General features: G+C 41.8%; 1 protein-coding gene across 1 annotated transcript; it reads right to left on the bottom strand.

The window, feature by feature from the left end:
• SKIL (SKI like proto-oncogene) lies at positions 1-19,082 on the bottom strand. The gene is made up of 7 exons (XM_021548218.4): positions 18,949-19,082; positions 16,138-18,047; positions 11,238-11,335; positions 9,621-9,862; positions 9,173-9,414; positions 7,926-8,150; positions 1-5,180 (listed from the first exon to the last, which is right to left on the bottom strand). The coding sequence occupies exons 2-7, from the start codon at positions 17,242-17,244 to the stop codon at positions 5,019-5,021; spliced, it is 2,076 nt and encodes a 691-aa protein (XP_021403893.2). The 5' UTR covers positions 17,245-18,047; positions 18,949-19,082; the 3' UTR covers positions 1-5,018.
• Between the last annotated feature and the right edge of the window lie 3,691 nt (positions 19,083-22,773).

A 22,773-nucleotide genomic window follows, 5' to 3' on the forward strand; every position in this document is an offset into this window, starting at 1 on the left:
TTCTGACATTACAGTTTTTTATTTGTTTTTGAGTCCACGATCTATACAGGTATTTACAAGGCATGGAAATGGATAACAGCACAAAATACAATTGAGGTATAAGCTAAGAGCACAGTATGTCATGTTTCAATAAATAGAATTCAAAATTTGTAAACGAAGTGACCAGATAGATGCATCTTGTCTACTAAAACCATATAAAATATCTGTTAAATCTCACGTGAGGTAGAGGACAGTTTTGTGTGTCATGTGATGCAACCACAGCAACGCTGACAATAAGACTGTACATCATTGGCAAAGTATTAAAAATTGCTGAATGCACTGATCATTTTTCACAGGCTTTTCCTATGGTTTCAGAATTGTCACTCAACCTGTTGCCTTGAGCTAACACGGACTCAGCTGTTTTGCAGCTACTTTCTGTCATTTGAGAGAATTATACTGGCATGTCAACAGCAATAAATACTTTAGAGAGTGAGGATGAAAACACACAAAAAACATTCTGTCAATCACAGAAAGCAACGTGATGGCAACGAAATATTTCAGACCAACTTTTTATTATTTCCTAGAATTCATTTAAATACAGTACAGCTGTGCTTTCCTTTCAGTGAGGTATCTCTTAGAAGAAAAAAAATTCAATTGATATCGTTACACTTAATTAATTTTCAAATAGCAAAATTTTATACCATGTTTGCTGTGCTTGATGAAGTGCTTAAAACTCATTTTTCAAGCATTTTCCAACTGAACCACTAACCCTGAAAAAAACCATTTGCAAGGTAAGGGAGACACACTATAAAATCATCGTGCAATTTGTAAGCAATAACTGCTTTAACAAAAGCTAAAAAATGACTGTATTTTTTTAAATAGATTTATGCAGCAAATAGAAAATTCTACAAGCTTTTTGTAAAGAAAACCAATGAACACTCACACTACAAATGTAATGAGCAAAAAGAAAATAGAAATTTGCAGCTTTCTGCTGCTTACTATCAATGGCTTAAATATAATTACTGAAATATTGCAAGCACAGATTAACAGGTAGGAGAAATTACAACTTTTGTCAACTTAACCATGTTATAGAAAACTCTGTTGTGTGGATTAATTACACAAATTAAGTGCAGAAAAAATACAAAGTTGTTATCTTTACTGACAATCAAAATATATACTCTACAAACAAGTGAATTCTAGGAAGCTGACCATGACAGCATTTCAAGGTCAACTTCCCAACTAATGCTAGGAAAGGTTTCCAAAAATGTCATAACACATTCTAGCTATTCCCTCCCCCAATACAAAACAAGAATTCATGAATAAAACATTGTGACTTCTAAAATACAGGCCAAGACTTATTTCTTTTCAGGCCAATCAGTAGCTTAATGCTCCCACCCAACTTTTCCTACATCACTAATTGCATTATGCCTTTACTATGTACAGATGGTTTTACACCTAAGCTATCAATATATTAAATATAGAATAAAATTATTAGTTTAAGAATGTGAAACATAACTACATTCATCTAAATTCCCCAACTGAATGATATGCTTTACAAAAACTAAAACACAGATTTAACTAAGTTTGGACATTTAGATAAAAATCTCTTCGTTGAGGGACACCCGGTTACACTGTGAGGTGTTTCCAGACTGCCAAAATTACAAGAGTTTTATCCTCTAAGCTCTCATATTTTGTTGATTAAAGTACACAAAGTGTGTTAAAGTTCTCTTTTATAAAAGTATAGGAGCAAATTAGGTATTCATCTCCAATCCTACTTATTCCAAAAGGTGCACTAGGCAATTCCATCTTGGTGTAGGTGTTTAGGAAAGCAACTTTCAAATTATAGACAATTTTAGGGCTTTGTTCTACAGGCTTCATGTTACAACTACCTGGGAAATTTACTTCTTGCCTGAAAAGATCAGCAAGCAATGACTGAAGGCAAACCAAATACATAAAATGAGCATGCTGTGACTAAAAGCAAAGACCTAATGACTGATTTAGTCTCTACCATTAAGTGTGCACTTAAGTAAGGGCCCTCAAGTGTGCATTCCAAGTTCCTATGTCAGGCTGTAAAATGAACCATTCAACAGAAATAGGATAAGGTTGCAAAAAAAGGTCAACATATATTTTTTCTAAAACTTAAGAGCATTATTTACAATTTGCTAAAAAACTATCTTTTGGAGACTGTGAGCACACAAAGGTCTATGGCACATTTATGTATACATTATTACTTAAAATCAGTATAAAATTAAGTCTACACATATGAAAATTGTTTATGTTACGTCAAGAGCCTGAAAGTAGTATTTAAGAATTTTAAGAGGATTACAATAATTTAAAATGCATTCTAACTTTAGATTAACTAAATGGAATATTTACAAAGATACTTTTAAGGTCATTTTAATAAATGTTCCATTGGCTTTACCAGCCAGATGTTCAAAATAATCAGGAGGCCTTATCTGCAATTGGAATTGGTAAAACTTCCTATAGCTGCTGGAGTTCTTGCAACAGTGAAAATATTGGCACAAAGGATGGCCACCTTTTTATTGGTACAAAGGATGGCCACAGCATTTCCAGAGCCTCCAGCAGTGACCCAAGTGCTGGCTGAGGCTCAGGAACCTGGGCAGCACCAGCCCTCCACGGCCACTGCTGAACAACTGCTGGCCAAGGGGAACATCTGAGCAGGACAAGAACACAGACAAGACCTGAATGGAAACAGAACATTCACTATCCTACTAACAGAATAATGCCAGGAGGCTTCCAAACATCCAAGAGCTGAGCTATAAATGCTGTGGTGCAGCATCCACTGCAGCTGGGAGAAGGAGCTGTGGCTTTACTCACACCCACAGCCCGAGCCAGCCCTACAACACTGAGAAGCAACACAAAGAGACTCTGTCCATCCTTCAGCAGCACCCCAGGACCTTCCCCATTCCCAGCCCATCCAACACAGGATCTGCCAATCCCACTGCACAGCCCTGGGCTCTGCTCCCCAGCCATCACACCCCCAGCAATCCCACGACGGGGTTGTTAGCTGAACAACAAAACATTGGTGGTGTTTTTAAAGCAAGTGGTGCACACACAACCAGAACCATTTCGTCAGCACCTTTCCCTCCAAACCAAGCTGCAAAGATAGGCCTTTTCCTTTTTAGTTTGTTTTTTTTAGCTCTTTTTTTTTTTTTTTTTTTTTTTTACTAGGTTGGTTTTTTTTTCCAAAGGAAAAATTTGGAGATGGAAGCTGAAAAAGAGAAAAATATAATCCTGGTATTCTTTTCCAGGAGGAGGTGGAATTAGATGATCTTTAAGATCCCTTCCAACCCAAACCATTCTATGATTCTCAACACTGACAAAGAAATTTTTTTTTCATCTAACCTTGTCAGTGTAAACATGACACAGAGCTCGTAGACAAAATTGTACAGTTATTAAAAAATCATCCTATGACTCTGTGACATTTAATTCACCACCTCATTTCTCATTAAATTTAAAAATATGTGCAATTTTATCTTTCTCTGTGATATTCATTCTTGTTATATCACAAACAGAGAAGCAAAAAAGATTTTTCTGTTTTACTTATTGAGGAGGGGGAAAAAAATCAATGTAGGCTTTTACTAGTGGTTTCATCCAAAAATAACTGAGTTATTGAGAATATTAAATTTAAGTACCTCAAAACCAGAAACTAAAAGTACAAGTTAAAATTATGTAATGAAACACTAGAATTACTAAAATATTCCTATCACTGACATGACCAGCTGACATCTGCCAGCTGTATCCAATTTTTTGGAGAGAAGTGCAAAAAAGTTTTTCTTCATCCAACTTTAGCCATGCATTTAACCCACTAGGAACCAAACTTCAGAAGTACTCAGACATTATATATATACATAAAACAGTAATTCTGTACAATTACACATTTCCCAATGTTATAGCTTAACAAACATGCTGTATTTTCTTAATTCATGGTAACCCTACCATGTCATTCAAATACAGAGACTATCAAAATGATTTTTCAAAGTGCCATACCTCAGAATTTTATATTTTAAGCTATGATCACAATGTCAGTTAAGGCCTGTTCTATGTATTGAAAGAAAAATCCACAAGTTGGCAAGAAGCTTGAAGTGTAGAGGCTTAGGGTACTGAAGAAATTAATATATATTCCTTAATAAATATTATTTTTGTTGAAAGCATCAATATCTGAAAAACAGTTAAATCAAACTTTCTCAGTTTCTAAAAGGAAAAGCCCCACCTTCAAGCCTTTTATTAATGTTTCTTTCATATGTACTAGAAGAAAACAGAAGAAACCTTGTAAATTTTTAACTTCCCAAGATTCCACTGTAATTGCAAATTTTTTAATTCACAAAACCAAACCAAAATAAAAAAAACAACCCCTAATGTTTTCCTTTTCCAGCAGAGCAAGCAAGTGCTGGCTCTAACACTCCTTAGATTGATAATGAGTTGTTAAACAGACAATACTGAAAAGATCAGCTGACTTCACATAATGAATTTATGGGAAGAACTCATGCTGGTAAATCACTTTTGATACTCAATCAACAATCAGTTCTGGCAATTTTGAGCTCTGCCTTACAGACAAAAAGCTGCCTTTACTTTCCTCAGTTCAAGAATACTGAAACCCAAACTATTTAAGACTTTGAAGAATTGAGGATATTTTAAATGTACTTTTATAACTGGATGTGCAATTGATAGCAAAATAAAGATACCCACATATGTTTTAACAGACAGTGTTAAAGGGTGTAGAGTCCTTAAGACTGCATTAGAAATAGACAGAAACTGGTCACTCTAAATCAAGAGTTTCGTATTTTTTCATTGCTTGAAAAAAACACCAGTACAAATCAATGCAGATTTTCATTGGCTAAGAAAATCTAAAAATGTCTATCTCTATTTATTTATATCTATGTATATCTTGATCTGGACCTGTCTGGGAGATAGAAATCCATAGAGAACACTTTTTCTCAGCACACAAAAATTGTTCACAATCATGAAAACCAAAACACCCTGTTTGAAGGACACAGTCATGCTTCCTCTTCCAATTTCTATTTTCCTTTCCCATTTTTTGAAGATTTCAGGATCTGTAGCTTCAATTCCTTTATCATCATCTCCAGCTTTTCCCGGGCCTCTCGTTCCTGTCTCAGTTCATCCTGGAGCTCTTGTCTATCTGCCTCTGCATGATCCAACCTCTGCCTCAACTCTGCCAGCTGTGAAACACAAGAGACACAGAGGCAGAGTAAATTTTAGCAAATGTCAAAGGGTCACAGATGGCCACTCTATGCATCCAAGTATTTCAGTCCACCAGAATTATGCAGTTATGAAGTTATCACTTACCTGCTACACCATTAGCAAACAATATCAATGTGCAAAGTATCATAAACATCATACTATAATTTAGAAAATGAGAAAATCTAATTTTTAAATGCATGTAAATTTTATCTGTATGAACTGTCATACCGAACTGTCAATAACACACAGAATCTGTTGGGAAAAATTGTGATGATGTCTGCATTGGATGTGTCACAAATCCCAGAACAAACTGCATTTTTTCATTTCCCAAGTCCATTTCTCTTACCTGACAATATACTACTTCTTTATTTCAAAGCCTGAATGTATTTCTAAAGAAACAAAACCAACAACACTGTTTTCTGATGTTCCTTAGTAGAAATGAAATATTCAGGAAATCTTGAACATAACCGTGTGTGTGTGTGTGTGTGTGTGTGTGTGTGTGTGTGTGTTCAAATATAAACCTAAGGCCACACAAATGTTTTTGTGATATATTTTGTGTTTAAACACTGAAATTGAGTATTCTTTTTCTCTTTGAAATACAGCAAGGCTAAAACTTGCTAGAATGTCACTAAAATTATTTACAGGGACATCTGGAAACATCTTTCCAAGTGTGGGCAAGTTCCTTATTACTTATAGTACCAGCAGTTAAAACAGGGAGGAGACTGGAAAGCAGCTATTCTCTCTCCCATTGATCTAGGGGTTATTTCTTACTAAAAGACCTCATTCCATTACAAAAAAAAAAAAACATTTGCCTTTATAATTACAGGTATCTACCTGAGGTACATCATCACTAAGCATCCCTCTCACTGAGAATTAGGAAGACAGCTCATGGAAGGAAAGAGCAGGAACACACAGGGTATTACTGGTGTTCACCAACTAATTCAGAACCCAGTGGGTGAAGGAATGGCTGGTTTTAGAGAAACACCACATTTCATCCCCACTTCTTTAATCAGAAATACTTCAGCAGTTCTTAGCCAACAACAGGCTGTTAATGCAAGTCCTGCCTGCACAAGTGATGCAGTGAAGTGCTGCAGTGCAACAGTGCCCACTGCCTGCATGCTGCAGCACGTCTGTGGCTTTGATTTCCAGCTCTAAGGAAAGGTTCCAGGACTGGTTATTCTGCCCTACTGTGACTGACAGGGTGAAGCAACTGTTGCAATAAAGAAGTCAAAAAGGGGGACAAGACAGTGCATATTCAGACAGGCCTAGAAAGCTGCAAATACCAAATTCCTAATTCTGTTTAATGCACAAGGAGAGTTCCTCCCAGTCCACAGTTCTCAGACAGAAAAGGCAACTGCTTCAAGAGCACATCAGATTAAGGCTTTTTTAAAATGCTGTATACACAGCTTGGGGAAGTTCTCTGTTCCCAAGACTTCTGTTTAACTCTGGTGCTTCTTGGAACCAGAATCTACTGCAAGATGTGACAAATAGAAAAAAAAAAGGTTCAAATTATATACTGTGAATAGATCTACCACAGAGGTAATAACAGAGCAAACTTTTTCACAAGGAATGTATGTAGTTTTCAAAGTCTGACTTCAAAAGGAACACACAACCAATTTTCACCCTCCAAAGGGAGTAAGCTGCACAAGCCCTATAAAACATGCTGTACATGATGATCTCCCTAAATTAGAACACGTTGTTACTTGCACTAACAGGGCTCGTACCAGATGTTTAGTAAATCAGGCCTTAGTCAGAGAGGATTATTTCTGGCAGCAGAGGCCAGGAATCAGTGGAGTGGGATGTCATGAAATCAAATTCATGAGAAGGATTTTACAATGCGAGTCTCTGCCCTACTCACCAAAAATACCAAAACCTGTCTCTCAAGTAGTGCCTGTTTCTCAGTTTGAGTTAGTCAGAACAGGAAATATACACAGTTATGAACAAAGCACCACAGAGCTCTACTGAGCTCAAGTTTTAGATTTTGTTCACTTTAAAAATAAGCCTGTTAATAAACCTGTGATACGGTGCAAAATAAAAAAAATTAATCATAACTACAGCTGATTTTTCAAAGGGGCATTCCAAGGTTCCCTTTATCATTAACTGTATTTTTTCCCATTGGAATAACCTCCAACGTAAAGAAGCAATAATAAAAGCTAAAAGGAAAGTGAGAAGAAAAAACAACTCCATAGGTTTTGACATATGAATCCAAAAGGCAAGAATGAGAGACACCAATATGGTTTTCATTTCCAAGAAAATGCTTGGCCAAATGTCTTTTTACAGCCCAGAAGGGGCTTCTCAGATAGTGCAGAAGATTCTACCAGCAAGGAACATGAGGAGCAGCAAGGTATGCTGCTAATCTGACCAAAAGAAGGTTCAGAGGTTTGGATTTTTTTTTTTTTTACATAAAATAAAAATAATGTTTAAGTCTGTATCATGGGCAAGCCTATATACATTAAAAACAGAATTTGTTTTAAATGAGGATGTAACAAACCTCATGTGTAAATATTTCATCTATAATATAATATGTTTCTGTAAGTTACAATCTACCTCAGATTCAATCAAGGAACAGGAAAATAAATATTGCTGTCACTGACCTATTTTGGTATCTGTCTGTGGTGGCAGAACACACAAAGAAAACGAGACCTTAAGGTGGCTGAATAACGCCTTCACAATTTCCTGATACACTAAACATGTTGTGTTTGAAATGAACCTTCCCTTCTCACCTGTGCTGCATATTCAGCTTCTTTATCTTTTTCCAAATTGGAGTCACAGCTACATTTTTGCTTCATCACTTGGTCCAGTTTCTTCTCCAAGTCTCTCTGCTCAAAATAAAATTCTTCCATTCTTTGTGCATGCTCTGCTTGCAAACACTCGAGTTCTTTTTGTAAATTCTGCTGCTCTTCAGTCAGTTCCTTCATAGCTTTAGAGTTGCTTAACATTTCCACTTCCTGTAAACAAAGATCAAGATCACATACTCCTTCCTTCTAACACCAGAAAAATAAAAAAACTCAATTTAAAAGTGTTTCTGGAACCACTGAGGCCAAAAAGACCACTTGTAACTACCAATAACAACAGCCTTATAATGGTATTTATCTACTTATCAATGACAGCATGGAATTCTGTAACATGCATCTAATTTTTAAGAAATTACTTCTACTTCCAAGTACACAGAGCTTTCAGAAACAAATTTGCATTTTCAGCAGTGAACCTCAGGAAGCAACAGCACTGATTCACTAAAATATACTTTGAAGATGCAAGAACTGTAGCATCAGAAAACAAAATGAAGTGTTTTATTTCTTTGTCCACTGACATTTTGATATTTTTAAACTCTTTTTTAACTTATCTACAAGCTTTATCTCCAACAGCAGAACAACTTTAAAGTAGCAGCTCTAGGGCCCTACCTGAGCTCCTAGATTCTGCAATTAACATTTAAATTTAAATAAAATAAATTAAAATATTAGGTCTCTTCCATGGATGCAAGGAGCAAAGACAGTATTTCACTGAATTCAGAAAACAGAAATGTCACAAATGAACACAGCTTCTAAAAGAATTCATTATTAAAGAAAAGACTAAAAATAAAATCCCTAAAAGCACGGCTTAGCAAAGAAGAATAGGAAAATGGTGTTCTTGTTTATACATGGCAGTGATAAGATCGTCCCTAGAATACCAGTATCTGCATCTTTGAAACACTGAAAACTGAGATATTTTAGAGCATACAGCAAAAGCAGGAGCTGCTTGGACCCAACAGCTGCAAACAGAAGAGACACCACTTATTAGTGGGCTCAAAACTCATGAGCATAAGGGATATTGAAGATTTGGTGTCTGGATTTAAGCTGAGAGAAAGATGATCTATATGCTCTGGTGTTTCTAAATGACGCAATCTAAATGATGGGATGTTGACTGTGGAGCCAGCAAGCCCACACCAGCTCCCTGCTGCCCAGGGGGAAATGCACTCAGACTGCCACTGTACCATTTGGAGCTGCTGCTTCCTCCGCAAAATCGTGTTCAGCTTCTCCTGCTGCTTGATGTAGGTTTTCATGACTTCTTCCATGATCCTTCCCTTGTCATCCTCACAGCTGATGTCCTTCATGAGCGTGGGGGACAAGGTTCGTGCATCAGCACGTCCCTCCCCACGGCCAGAGTCTCTGGGGATTTTGGAAGAAACGCGCTCAGACTTTGCACCTCTCGCAGAACGAGTTGACACAGGAGGATCTACGCAGGAAAAAAACAAGAGAACAATAATCACAGAAAGTTCAAATTCCAGAGTGAAAAAAATGCAAAGAAAACCGAGGTTACAAAAAGGTGGAGGGAATTTTTGGAAAGCTGAAGTGACATCACAAAATTTTAGCTCAGTGTAAAGCTTTCCAAAATTCTGTGGTATAAAAATAAAAGCCTTCAATGTAATTTTCACTACTCACCTAAACGTTTATTTGGCTGCTCCACCCCAGTTTTCAAGTCCATTTTTTCCTGTTCTTCAAGAGAAAGCTCTGGATAGGAGGCAGATTTTTTGTGCTTTCCACTACTGAGCTTCTTCTCTGACTGCCCAGGTGAGGATTTATTAACTTCTGAAGCTTTTACCGCTGTTTTTGCAACATCTTTATATTGAGATGCAAGAGACACATTCGGGGCAACCACTTTATCACACATGTAAAGGTAGTAACTGAAAAAAACAGCAGAGGAGTAAAATTCATAGTGAAAGGTAAGACATAATAAATGATGGCTGGTTGAGAGCAGTAAGTTTAATTTTACATGAGTTCAAACTGTGAAAGTATCAATGAAAAATAAGCACATCCTTTTAAAATTTTTCCTACGCAAAAGGAAAGCCTAACGACCCACTTAATCTCTACTGAGTAGATTATCTAGATAAGGTTTTGAGGCTATTAAACAAGTAGATTTTCCAAACATTGCTGATTAAAAAAAAATTCAGTAAATCATATCACAACTTCATTTAAATGCGAAGAGTGAAATTAGAATGCCACTGAATCCAGACTCTCCAGCATTTTCATAATCCTTATATTGGCAATGAAGGATGGGGAGGTGATCAGTGATGTGGGAATGAGCAGCTGTGTTCTGACAGGCCTGGGGCACATCCGAGACCAATGCTGGACATTCCTTCCCAAGTACACTGAGCTGCCCATTTGGTTTTTCACAGCTCCTGGACTCCAGGGAGCATCCCTGTGTCCCTCCCTCAGCTCACCACCCAGCCCAGTACAGAGGGAAGAGAGCCCCAGGTGTGTTCAGGTCAGTGCCAAGACCACCAGTGTCACTGGAGTTCAACTGCTGCCTTCAACACTTCCCTTTCTGCTGGTTCTGAAGGAAGGCACTGGCACAAACAGAACATGAGGGCCCACCACAGAAGTTCCTCCACTCCCTTCTTTACGTGGGAACCAGTGTGATGTGCGTGCACCAAAAAGGGTCTGCTCTGACCCAAATTCAGGACCTGTGCAACCACAGAGGGTGAGGGCAAGAGGAGTATCAAGAAAAACCATTTCCCTTGCTGCTGCAGGTGACAAATTTGGTAAGGAGTCAGGAAATGCACTTGGTTTCTAAAACCAGGAAACCATCCCTCAGACACTTCAGCTGCAGCCCTTGTTCCACTGTGGAAGAAAGCCTTCAAACACCTCTTGGAAGTCCTTTCTGAAAGGAAATTAAGTTGTCCTCATGGTAAATAGATGCTGTGCAGCTTTCCACATGCATGCATTGTCTTACAATATGAAAGATCAAAAGTTACCTCTGTCATTTCTACTAAGAAAGGGGAAATTTTAATTACATTTCAATTGTATTGCCTGCTGAAGAACACCCACAGGTCACAGCTTTAGTCCTATACCAAAAAACACTCATAAGCAGTTCATTAGTATTCACACCAAGAAATGCATAAAAATTTAGGGTTAAATCATTCCTGTGTGATACCTGAAGAGTTTTCCTAACAGTTCTGGTTGCAAATACATATTTTTCAGTTTGAAGCATCTCTAAATAGCCAAAAGTATTTGAATACTTGACAGTGCTTACAGTTCTACACAGGAAACTCAATTTACCTGGGGTGGAAAAAGGAAGGTGGTTGAGGATCAGTTTCTGCTTCTTGCTTTATAACTGGATACCACTGTGATAATTCCAGGTTCTGCTGTGACTCTGCCTAAAGGAAAGCAAATAAACTGATAATTGAAACATGGATACAGGTTATTTACATTTTCATAAATACTCCTAATAAAAATGGCATTTACACCATTAATACACCAGAGAAACTGGGGCACTGGAAAATGGGATGTCTTTGAAAAAGATGCAGGGTGATGCAAGCCACAGAATTTTCTCTGATCTCCAATTTACCATTGTGGGCAAAAGAGCAATGAAATTAACAGAAAATGTCTTTACAGACCTATCTAAAAGCTCTGCTGAGTTTCCAAAACTCCATTAAAACAAGCTTGGGAGAAACAGAAAGCAGAAAAGATTCTCAAAAGACTGTAGGAGCCTTTTGTAATAATGTTTCTATATAAAGTAAGCACCTGCCAGATACTTTATCTCAAAATTAAATGGAACAGTGTGCTGGTGTTCCAGGGACAGAACTTTCTTCAGTCATCACAAATTTTTATTATACAAGCAGGCAAAACTGTTCCCAGTAACATGAAAATGCCATTCCCTTTGCAGTAGCAAACAAAATTTCTTCAGGTGCATCAGAATATACAATCTTAAAAACTTCTGTGTATTTTGCATTTGGAAAGCAACTCTTGTTGTGTGTAGCTCAAGAAATGTTTTTGGAACTACTCTTTACTAGAAATTCCTGGTGATACCTAGTGTTCCTCTGCAAAGCTGCTCTTAATTTCAAGTGAAAGGTGTCTCACCATATATTTACAATATTCTCAGAGCTAAAAAATTGATTCATAATTTCACTGTATTAAAACAGCCTTGGGATGTAGGGTTTTGGGTAGGGTGTGGTTGGCTGACCTCAGGCAGCTGCCAAGCACCACAGAGCTGCTCCCTCAGCACCATCCCCAGGGCATGGAAGGGAAAAAAGAGCAAGAAAGCTCCTGGGTCAAGATAAAGTTGGTTTAAGAGGTGAAGGAAAGAGAAAAACACAAATGAAGCAAAGGGCATGGCTCAGTCCCTCCCTCAGACAACTGCCCAGCCACCCTCAAACAACCTCAGCCTTGAATGCCAAAGTCTCTTTCTCCTCCTTCTAGCCCAGTTTTTATTGCAGTAGCCAGACCATTGGCATGTTAGCCACAGTTTTAGCCACAAATCCAAAACCTAGCACCATACAGGCTGCTACAAAATAAATCAACATAATTCCAGCCAGATGCAGTCCCTTCCACAAGCTGCTCAATTAAAAACCAGTCCATAAAGCTAAAAAAGTTGCATAATCCTGTACTGAAACCTTTATGTAGTGTTCTAGTATCTCCACAACTTATAAGTGCTATCAGAAAGGTTTGTATTTACACACCCTGGAATAAACCTTTAGAGGACTTCATCCCTGGCTGTGACCTGAGGCATGTTCTGCACAATCCAACACCCCCGACCCCGGCAGGGACCAAACCCCACCTGCCCCACTCTGACCAAAACTCCCACCCCACGAAACTCAGCTCTCACATTGAAACTCAAATTCAACTCCACCCCTGCAGTTCCTCAAATCACTTCCAACACAGACAGAAAGGGAGGGAGGGCACAAGGAAAAGAGGGTCTGGAGTTGTAAATTTATAAAAAGGCTTTAAATAAAAAAGATTTGAATAATCTCTAGAAAAATGGCTTCATCCTGACATTTGCCAAGTTTTTTCTACTTACTCAGATCATTCTAATAACTTAAATAATCACATATAATCTACTTATACTGCAGCTTGTATGCAGAGATCTGATTTTAGCTTCACATCACATTTGTCCATATTTCAGGACTCACATTTTAACATGCTTATATATTTACATATGAAATTATCAGGTCATCTGTATTTTCAAATTACTAGGTCAGATTTTTGACCTTTTTTTTTTTCCTATTTCAAGTGGAAACTGTCTACCCATTAATGTGAATCATGCAAATGACTTTCACAGCATGCAATCGAATTTTTACTTAGGAAAGAAATGAAATACTACCATAAATAAATGAAGTCTTTTTCTAACAGGATTCTTCCTTCACCATTCAGGTAAATGAAACAGGGCATACACATATACATACACACACACACATATATATATATGTATGTATGTATATGTATATATATGTATGTGTATGTATATATATATATATATATATGTATATATATGTTTGTATGTATGTCTATTTCATTACCCATTTCATTTATTTTAGATGCTCTTAAATAATTCTTTAAACACAACAAGTTGAATTGAATTACTTCTATTCAAACTGTTTAAAAGGGTTACATGAAATAATATTTATTTTTCTTTAAGGCTAGCTGGACAAAGCTGTTAAGGAAAAAAAAATATATAGGTAAGTAATGGTTTCAGTGCAATCATTAAGCCAGTTGTTTTAGCACAGACTGGATTTATAAAACTCCCATACTGTGACCAGGATCAGCTCAAGGAATCAGCAAGGCAAAGTTTTAGTGCAGAGATGATGAGAAACTGTCGCAAAGTCAAAGGGAACAAGGATCTCTCAGCCAGGAATCAGCAGAGACTCAGTGACAGCTGTTCCATGAAGAGCAGGTGGATGTTGCACTGCAGTCTACAACTCCACAGAAAATTATGACAGTCAAGCACACAGCTTTCTTGTTAGCACAAAGAACAGAAAGGAATTTATCTCAAGAGTACTTTGCTCTTAAAATATTGAAACAAAAGTGTATTTGCACTGTGAGGTGAATAAACTCAGAGTGAAATGTTAAGGAGAAAGGCAAAGCATGGCATCTAGGATGCTCCGAAGACTATGGGATTTAATTAATTCATTATTACTACATGGGGAAAGACCTAGCCAAGGGCAACTGTTCCTCCTGGGTCCAAGACAACCACAAAGGATGTGTCAGCACTGCTGTGAACTGACTCAGCAAAGGTGGTGAGGAGGTGACAGAACAGCAAACAGAACATCCTGCAAATAAATTCCCCTAGGAGTGTAAGGAAAGGGAATGTCTATGTGCTGTACCTGATACTTCTCCCACAACACAGAAATGAGGAAAGGAAGTTGTGGCTGCTCCATCCCTGGAGATGTTCAAGGTCAGGCTGGATGGAGCTGTGAGCAATCTGGGCTAGTGGAAGGTGTCCCCATCCAGGCCAGGGGGGTGGAATGAAATTATCTTTAAGGTCCCTTCTAACCTAAACTATTCTGTGATTCTCTGAAGCAGCCTAAGCTCCCTCAGGAAAAGAAAAGGGAAACTCTACCCCAGTACTGCCCTCTTAAACTCTTTTACTCTTTCATACTTCCCAGATGAATATACACAGGATGAAAAAAAACCCAAAACCTCCCCCACCGCTGTATTTAGCTCAGGTTTTCATAGCTTCTGACTCTGGTTTCACATGTTGCTTTGTAAGAAAGAATTACACGGGTCTGCAACACAAGACCACAGAAAGTTTTACAATTTCATTTGCACCAGTCCAGTCCAAATTACTGCCACTGCTCTTTCCAGCTGGGTTTTTTCATCTTTGCACATGAAACTGAAAGATCTCATTGTCTGAAATGTGCTGCTGTGGGAAGAGAAGCAGCACTTATAGGTGTGAACATGGAAAACTATTTCCACTGATGTATCCACCATGCTGTAGTCCACTTCCTACACTGGCATTGCAAGAATAAAGACTGACATGTCTTTATCAGTTGAAAAGCAAAATCTCTTTGCTAGGAGACTGCATCTTCAAATAATTCAGCATGTGGAAGCATGCCATACTGCAGACTTCCATGGGAATCTGCTGGTAAAATCTCTTCCTGCAGACTGGCACCACTGTAACAATACCTGTTACTACCGTCAGCCTTCCTGCAAAACCAACTTTTCAGAAATTTGTGCTGAAAGGTGTCAGCTCATAGCACCCCTTTTTGGGCTCAACCATCTGCGCTGCTCTTGCTGCTATTTTGAAATCCACCACAAAACATCCAACAGGCAACATGGATTTATCATCAAACCAGCAGCCATCAAACAGACACAGAAACACTGAATACACTGAAAAGAAACTGTCATGGGGCAGAAACCATTAAAAGTTTAAATTATACCCCAAAATTGTGCTTTCTATGAATGGGAACATCTACAATATTAATGTTTCTCTGCTACTTGTCCTATTATTTAAAGTAGAAGCTCTCCAAGGGACAAATAAGCTCTGTATTTTGGAACCACAGCACAGACTTGCAGCAGTATTTTAGGAAAAAATAAGATGTCTATTATTAACTATTGTCAAGATACCGGCCCACAGCTCATTACTTGGGCTGCTTAAAACCCCCTCTTTTTGGCATATTTCACTGCACAAGTGGTTTAAACAGAAAGCTCTTGCTGAACAAGCAGACTTTGGGCTTCTAAATAGCCATTTAGCTAAGCACCATTACCCTGCACACAAGTCATGAGATGGGTGGCCAGCAAGCCAGGTTGCCATCCAGCCCACGTGTGCATGCTGGAGTACAAACAACAAATGAAGAATTCATTTGTAATGCTTGATTTTCAAGCTCCTTTCTGCTTTGCTCAGCTGCTGCAGCACACGCTGCATTAAAACCTACTCAAAGGTCAAACGGGAGAATGAAAATTTTCACAATAGCCTGAATTTTCCAGAGTCTGTATACTTTAGGACAGAACAAGAACCAACAAAGCCAAGCCACCTCAAATGGTTACTTGCAGCCCAAAGAGGAAAGAAATTACCACCTCTCTTAATGAGAAATGTTATTTCCATGGTGAAGCTCACACAGATTTAACTTAGGCTTGATGTGACAAGTATTCCCACTTAGAAAAGCCAAGTAATGCGCTTCTAAAACAAGTATTTATGTGCGAGCAGAAAGAGATCTGGGAATTTTACACCAGGTGAACTTACTTTGGACCGAGTTCTTTTCTGATTTTTCTCGCTGAATTTCTCCTTCATTTCCTCCAAGAGATGCTTCAGCTCTCTCTCTTCTGATGTGCCCAGGTATTTTTGGTTAATGTGCAGGTAGCAGTGCCACTTGGCCGACTCAAACCCCCAGTGGCAGGTCCTCTTGTCTGGGGATCTGTGTGAATGCATCACGAAGGTCTGGGGTGAGAACATCCCGTAGCATTCCAAGCACTGGATACACGGGTCATCCGGGGCAAGGTAGAACTGAGGTGCAAACAACCCCTGGCACTTGCCCAGGCATTCATGCTCTACTTCGAAGGCACTGCCAGTCTCTTTCAGCTGGGCCAAGGTGTTCTTACCAGGGAGGAAACCGCCACTTTGGGGGAAAGTGCGAGGGCGCAGTAAAGCATTGCATAGTCTCTGAGCGTCCGTCAGCGTAATGAGCCCACAGGACGGAGCATTGAACGGAAGAATTCCCAAAACCTTCAGAATGTGCAGCTGGTCTGAAGTGCACCTTGAGCAGTAGATATAGAGCTCATCACACACCGTGTTGATCTGCTGCAAGGAAAAGTCTCGGAGAACCGAATTCAATACTTGAGGCAGGCAAAGTCTTTTTTCTCCTCCGACTTTAAAACAAGAGATGGATTCCCCCTCCAGCAGGGTCTGCGTGAGCTCCGTGGAGCTGTCTGGAGGGATGAGCAGCGGACCAGAGAGGACTTGTGGTGATGGGAGAGGCAGGAAGACAGTGGGTGACATACTTTCCTGGGAATACCGAGCTGAGAAAGCCGCAGGTCCACCCAGTGAACTCTGGCTGCTTAGGTGGAACTGTGCCAACGTGTGTTTCAAACCTGGATTTAAACTCAAAGGCTCAGATAGTGAAGCACTGTTTGGCTTGGCGGTTTCCGCATCAGCCTCCACCGGAGCTTCATCATAGTCATCCAGGTTTTCCTTCTTTATTGTTGGCAATTTATTTATTACTACCTGTACTTTGTTATTTACATGCATTTCAGTCATTGCTTTTTTCAGTGGAGGACTCCCATCCTCTTGGATCCTGCTTCTTTTTTGGTCTGAAACCAGACCTAGAGGGAAGTTTATCTGTGGGCTTTCCATTGCTGAACACTGAGCTTTAATTAAGCCAGTCTTGAATGTGCATTTTCTTACTTTTTATATAAAAAATAGTTTCATGTGATCTTGGAGCTGCACGCTCCTTTCCCTAAAACATCTTCTTCAGCATTCAACAGTAAAAATTGTAACCCATTTTGTATGTAATTCTGTAAAACTACTAACGAAGGGGGTTACACTATTTTCTTAGCTATTTGTTAAATTTCATAATATAAAAACCCCAATGCAATATGTATACAAAAGGTTTTCTTCATACCCTAGCCACTACTTTACACAGTAGTCTTGTTCAGCAATTTAGTAAAAAACGATGCGTTGATGGGTGTTCATCCTCAATCGTTTTTTTTTCCTTTAAAAAATATACTGTCTTTTCAAATAAGTCTCTATTTAAATAATAAAATAGAAAAATGGGCTCAGTTAGAAGAATGTCAATCTCAACGAAACTGATCCAAAACGTAGTTTACGTTGTATGAAAATTTTATTCAGCACTTTTAGCTCCCAGAGATCAAACACAATCTTAAGGGCTTGCTTTATTGTGCTGCCAGCTTTATGATTTCACCACCACCACCGTGACAGCTATTATGGCAGTTCACAAATAAATCCTAAAATTAAAGGCTGATCCAGACCGACGGCAAAAACTAAACGTCCCTAGAGAGTCACCTTTCGCCCAGATGTCACTGGCGTGTGTCAGAATTTTCCCAGCCCAAGTTATTAGTAATAGAGGTGAGATCCAGGCCATGGGCTGGATGCATGTCGTGTGCTAGCACAGAGTTCTGCTCGTCCTTCCTGATAACCTGTGAAAGAGAGATGGCTGATCACAAGCAATCCCAGAGTTTGCTCTGTACCTAAAGGGGTAAAAAGGACTGGAGAGGGACTTTTGACACAGGTGAAAGTGTGACAGGAGTCAGCGGACGAGAGGGAATGGCTTTATACTGAGAGAGGGAAGGTTTTGATTTGATACAAGGAAGAAATTGTTCTCGGTGATAGCAGTGAGGTAGTGGCACAGGCTGCACAGAGAAGCTGCAGCTGCCCCATCCCTGGAAGTGTCCAAGGCCAGGTTGGACAGGGCTTGGAGCAGCCTGGGATAGTGGAAGTGTCCCTGCCCATGGCGGGGTGGGGGGGCTGGAAGGAGATGAGCTTTAAGGCCCCCTGCAGCCCAAACCACCGGGATTGCCTGCCAGAGGCAGGGTGCATTTCCCAGTAACTTGCGGAACACCGGGACAAGCCCCCGACCGATGAGCGATACCGGCGGGGGAGGGGGCGGTCCGGAGCGGCTCTGCCGGCGTGCACGCCCGAAAGGAACGGGCGCTCCGGCGAGCCGGGCACCGGCCCCCACATCCCGGGCACCGACCCCTCGCCCCGCGGCCCCTCCCGGGACGCCGCACGCCGCCGCTCCCTCCCGCGCCGTGACTCACCCCGGCCCCGCCGGCACCGCTCCGGGCTCAGCCCTTCCCCCTCCCGCCGCCGGGCTCGCCCCTCCGCCCTGCCCGGCTCCCCGCCGTCCCCGGCCGTACCGCGCCGCTCCGCCGCCCCCGTGTCCCTCCCCTCCTCCCAACGCCGGTACCCCGCTCCCCTTCTCCCCGCCGCCCCCGCGCCGCCGCTCCCTCCCATCCCCCGGCGGACGCTCCCGCCCTTCCCCCCAGGGCTCCGCCGCCGCGCTCCCCGCCGTTCCCAGCGAGCTCCCCGGCTGCTCACCCGGCGCCGCGGGGGCTCCGGCGGCCGCGGGGAGCGGAACAGGCGCCGCGCTCGCGCCGCCCACCCGTGACCTCACTGCGGAGACCGAGACGGCGGCGGCGGCGGCGGCGCGCGGGCACGAACCCGCCGGCGGCGCGCGCCGGCCCCGCCCACTGTCTGGGGCAGCGGCGGGAGCGCCCGCCCGCCCCTCCCCCGCCCGCCGCCGCCTCAGCGCCGGGAAACCCGGCCGGGCCTTCCCCCCGCCGCCGCCCGCGGGGAAGGCGCAGGAGGAGAAATAAAAAATAAAACAGATCTTTGTGTAATAGACACTAAAAAGTGAATACGCATGGAAAAGTGTTGTTTCTGCCCGGCTTCCCCGCAGCCCGCCCGGTCAGAGCCTGCCCCGCGCCGCCCTGCCGCCGTTCCGCCGTCGGCGGCCGAGAGGGGCCGGCTGAGGGACGGGACGGAGAGGCAGCTGCAGCTGGGGCGGGGAAGGGAAGCGGCCATGGCAGCAGGGGAATAGCCGGGCGCTGTCGGGGACCCGTCGGGCGTGTCGCCCGCCTGAGGCGCGGCGGCGGCCCCGGGCAGAGGCCGCCAGCGGGGGGATCTCCGTGACCGCCCCTTAGTGACTGCCCCGCAGCGAGGCGCCCGCAGAGGATCCCTCACTGACTGCCCCTCAAAAAGATGGTCCCTCAGTGAAAGTCCTCGAGTGACTGTCCCCCACAGAGCGTCCCTGGCAGGGGTCTCACAGTGCTGTCCCCAGCGAGGGTCCCCAGGAGGGCGGGCTGTGCTCGGGCGGGGAGGCGCGGCAAGGCGGGCCCGTGTGAGGGGCCCCGAAGCCGTGGCACGGACCGCTCCCTCCAGCCACGGGCTCGCGGGAGATATTTTGGGAAACGAAGCGATCGAACCGCGGAGAGGCGGGGAAGATGCTCTTCAGGGACAGCTTAGTCGCTGTACAGCTCGTTCATGTATTACAAGTTTCTTCCGCCTGCAAGAGGCCCAAAGCTTTTCAGTTTACATCTTTGTGAAGACAGCGCTTCAGCTGGGATTACGGCGCGATCCAATTTGCCGTTTCCTTTCATCCCACACAGTTACATATTTTGATGCGAGTACAAAAGCACGGCACATGAAAATGGGGCAGCTGTACAAGCACCAGGCACCGCTTCGCACCGGCCGGCGGGATCCCTGATCCCTTCCGCGCCGTTCCCTAATGCCGTCCCAGGAGGATTATGGCACAGAACCTGCCCCGCTGATCTGCTGACAGAGGCGTTTGGTGCTCTTCAATCCTTGATTTCGCACCTTTGATATGCTCAGGTTTCCTCTGGGCTGGGCGGGGTCGCTGATGGAGAGGCTCTTGAGCATCACTTCAAAGCTGCTTCAGCAGTCACCTCTTTCTCAAACCACCGCATCGGTTGCGGTGTCTGCAACAATATCTACAATTTCGTTGGATCTGAGTGATCTTTAAGGCCTTTTCCAAGCCAAACCATCAGGGTTTTATAGAAAAGTAAACGTTTTTGCAAAGAATACTAACACCCATTACTTATTTATTAAGCAGATATAAGGTCTGTTTAAAAGCCACAACAATGTGGCAGAAATAAACAAGATTTCTGAATGCACCAGCTTTTGGAGCTGATTCTGAAAAGGTATGAACCTATGAGGGAATTGTATAGACATTCTAGACATTCCTGTCTGCTTCACCCTCTTGGACTTTATGACCTGATTGTTTTAAAAAAAGCCTCTTTGAATACCAATCAGTGAAATGCACTATGTCACAATCCCTTTCAAATTTACTGAAGAAAATGTAATGTCTAACATTGCAGCTGGATTGATCAATGTCTGTGAGGAAGGCAGCATATGTAGGCAGATATTTCATCTTTTATTAGACGTGCTGATGTCATGGAAGCTTAGGATCCAGTGGCATTGTGTAATTTGTTGATTTTTTTCAAGTTCTGCCGCAGAAATGTTCCATTTCAGGTTACAAAGCCTGGTAACTATTGTGCTGTAATGATAGTGTTGCTATAGAGCTACAATAATCAGGCGATGGAAGACAAAGTTTGTAGGTAGAGGATTGTCTAAAAAAAGGTGTTAGCTCTGCCTATTTCTACTGTGGACTGTGAAAAGCAGTTCTGAAGACACTGCATAACTAAAACCTGAGTTACAGACTTTTGCAAGTGGTAATAAAGTGCACTAATAGCACAGGAGGAATCTTGATTTGATTAATAAAGTGTCTGAATTTTAAAGAAATGCTGAGGCTCTGGGGAAGCTCACAAACTTCCCTGATGCACAGTCCCTGAAGATACACAATTTAACTATGAACTATGCCCTGGAGAGCACAATTTAACTGTGAACAAAGACCATGCATTTTCGTCTCTGATGAGATGATATCGTACTTTTTAAAGAAAAAAAATTAGTAGTCATGTTTAATAGTAAGTTGTAACAGTTCACACTTAGCTAATCTGTCATAGGATGTTTCATTCTTGCAAAATAGATATTGTATTACAGGTTGTGTTTTAAGCAGAAAAAGTTGATAGATTTTGGCAGACACCACATCCTGCTGGACAAGTCACAGTGGGGACAGTGCACAAAACACTTCAGCTCATGAAGGACTTGAACTATTCCTCTGATCTAAGAGTATAAGCCCAGACACTTTACTCATCCTTAGAAATGAAACATGGACACAAGAGATTCCTGCTATTTATGCCTGGAAAAGCCACCTCCCACAAAAGCTGCACAGACCTGGGATGTAGACACTGCTCTGCTTTCAGTTATTGGTGATTAAATGGTAAGAATCCACCTTTCAAGTATTCAGTCCAGATCCCTTTATTATAAGCAGAAAAAAAAAATTAAAATAAACACATGGGGGATCTCTCTGCGAAAAAATGCAAGATATGGTAAAATCTGTTTTTTCTCAAAGGGGCTCCAACCCCTACCTTCTCTCTTCCCAGGAAAACATCATAATTCTGTGGTCAGTTGCAGATACCTCTGCTGCTTCGATGCCTTACACCATCCATGCTGAAGTGAGGACGCTTGCTTAGCACTTACCGAGTGTATGTATAGATTATCCAAGCTATCAGCTTCCTCCATAGAGTGCCTCAGCATAAACAATTGCTCAGACTGAGGCGAGAGCAGCTGGGCACCCAACAGAACAGAAACAGGGAGCGTGCGTGGGGGGAGGTTAAGCATGGAAGATATGCAGCCATCTGCAGCACTCGCCAGGATTGCCGAAGCACACCCGTGCTGAGGCAAGACAAAATCTCTTTTAAAAGATACTGAAATACAGAAATTAAACCACTGCATCTGTGCCATCACCCTCTGTGTCAGAAATCCCAGAATGCAGGGGAGGAGTTGAAGAAACAAAGAAATAAATCATGCAGAAGTAAGTGCAGCAGACAAGAGCGTTGCTCTGAACTCCAAATCCCAACTCTGGCAGCTGAGATGACGTACGAACTCCAGCGCTGAAAGAGTCCTTGGATGAGCAGGCTAAAGTAGCATTTTCTATTTTCCTTTAAGATTTCTCTATGCAGAGGATGGATGCCTCACTGCTTTGTCTCATCACTGGTGTTGGAAGGAAAGAACCTACAAGGATGGTGTTTTTCCAAAGGACTAGATGAGCATGAGGCTAGGGAATGATGCTGGAGCAGAATCTGCATTCTCAGACATGTTTGGTAAATGCAGGGTAAGAAAGGCATTTCTTGGGTTGCTGTGGCCCATCCCAGTGCAATTTTCTACAAGAAATGAAAAGATCAGAACAAGATTCCCATGGGATATGGACAGTTTAAAAGGGTTAGACGATGATCCCAAGACCAGCATTTCACAGTATTTCTCTGAGATTTTAACACACGGAGG

Source organism: Lonchura striata, chromosome 9 (assembly GCF_050655825.1).
Source record: "Lonchura striata isolate lonStrDom1 chromosome 9, ASM5065582v1, whole genome shotgun sequence".
In the NCBI taxonomy this organism is placed as follows: Eukaryota; Metazoa; Chordata; class Aves; order Passeriformes; family Estrildidae; genus Lonchura; species Lonchura striata.

Coding starts and splice junctions, on each gene's coding strand:
- SKIL (XM_021548218.4), bottom strand. CDS start 17,244: ATGGAAAGCCCACAGATAAACTTCCCTCTAGGTCTGGTTTCAGACCAA. Junction 9,863..11,237: donor CCTTCCTTTTTCCACCCCAG/GTAAATTGAGTT, acceptor TGTTTTTTTCAG/TTACTACCTTTACATGTGTG. Junction 9,415..9,620: donor GCAGCCAAATAAACGTTTAG/GTGAGTAGTGAA, acceptor TTTCCTGCGTAG/ATCCTCCTGTGTCAACTCGT.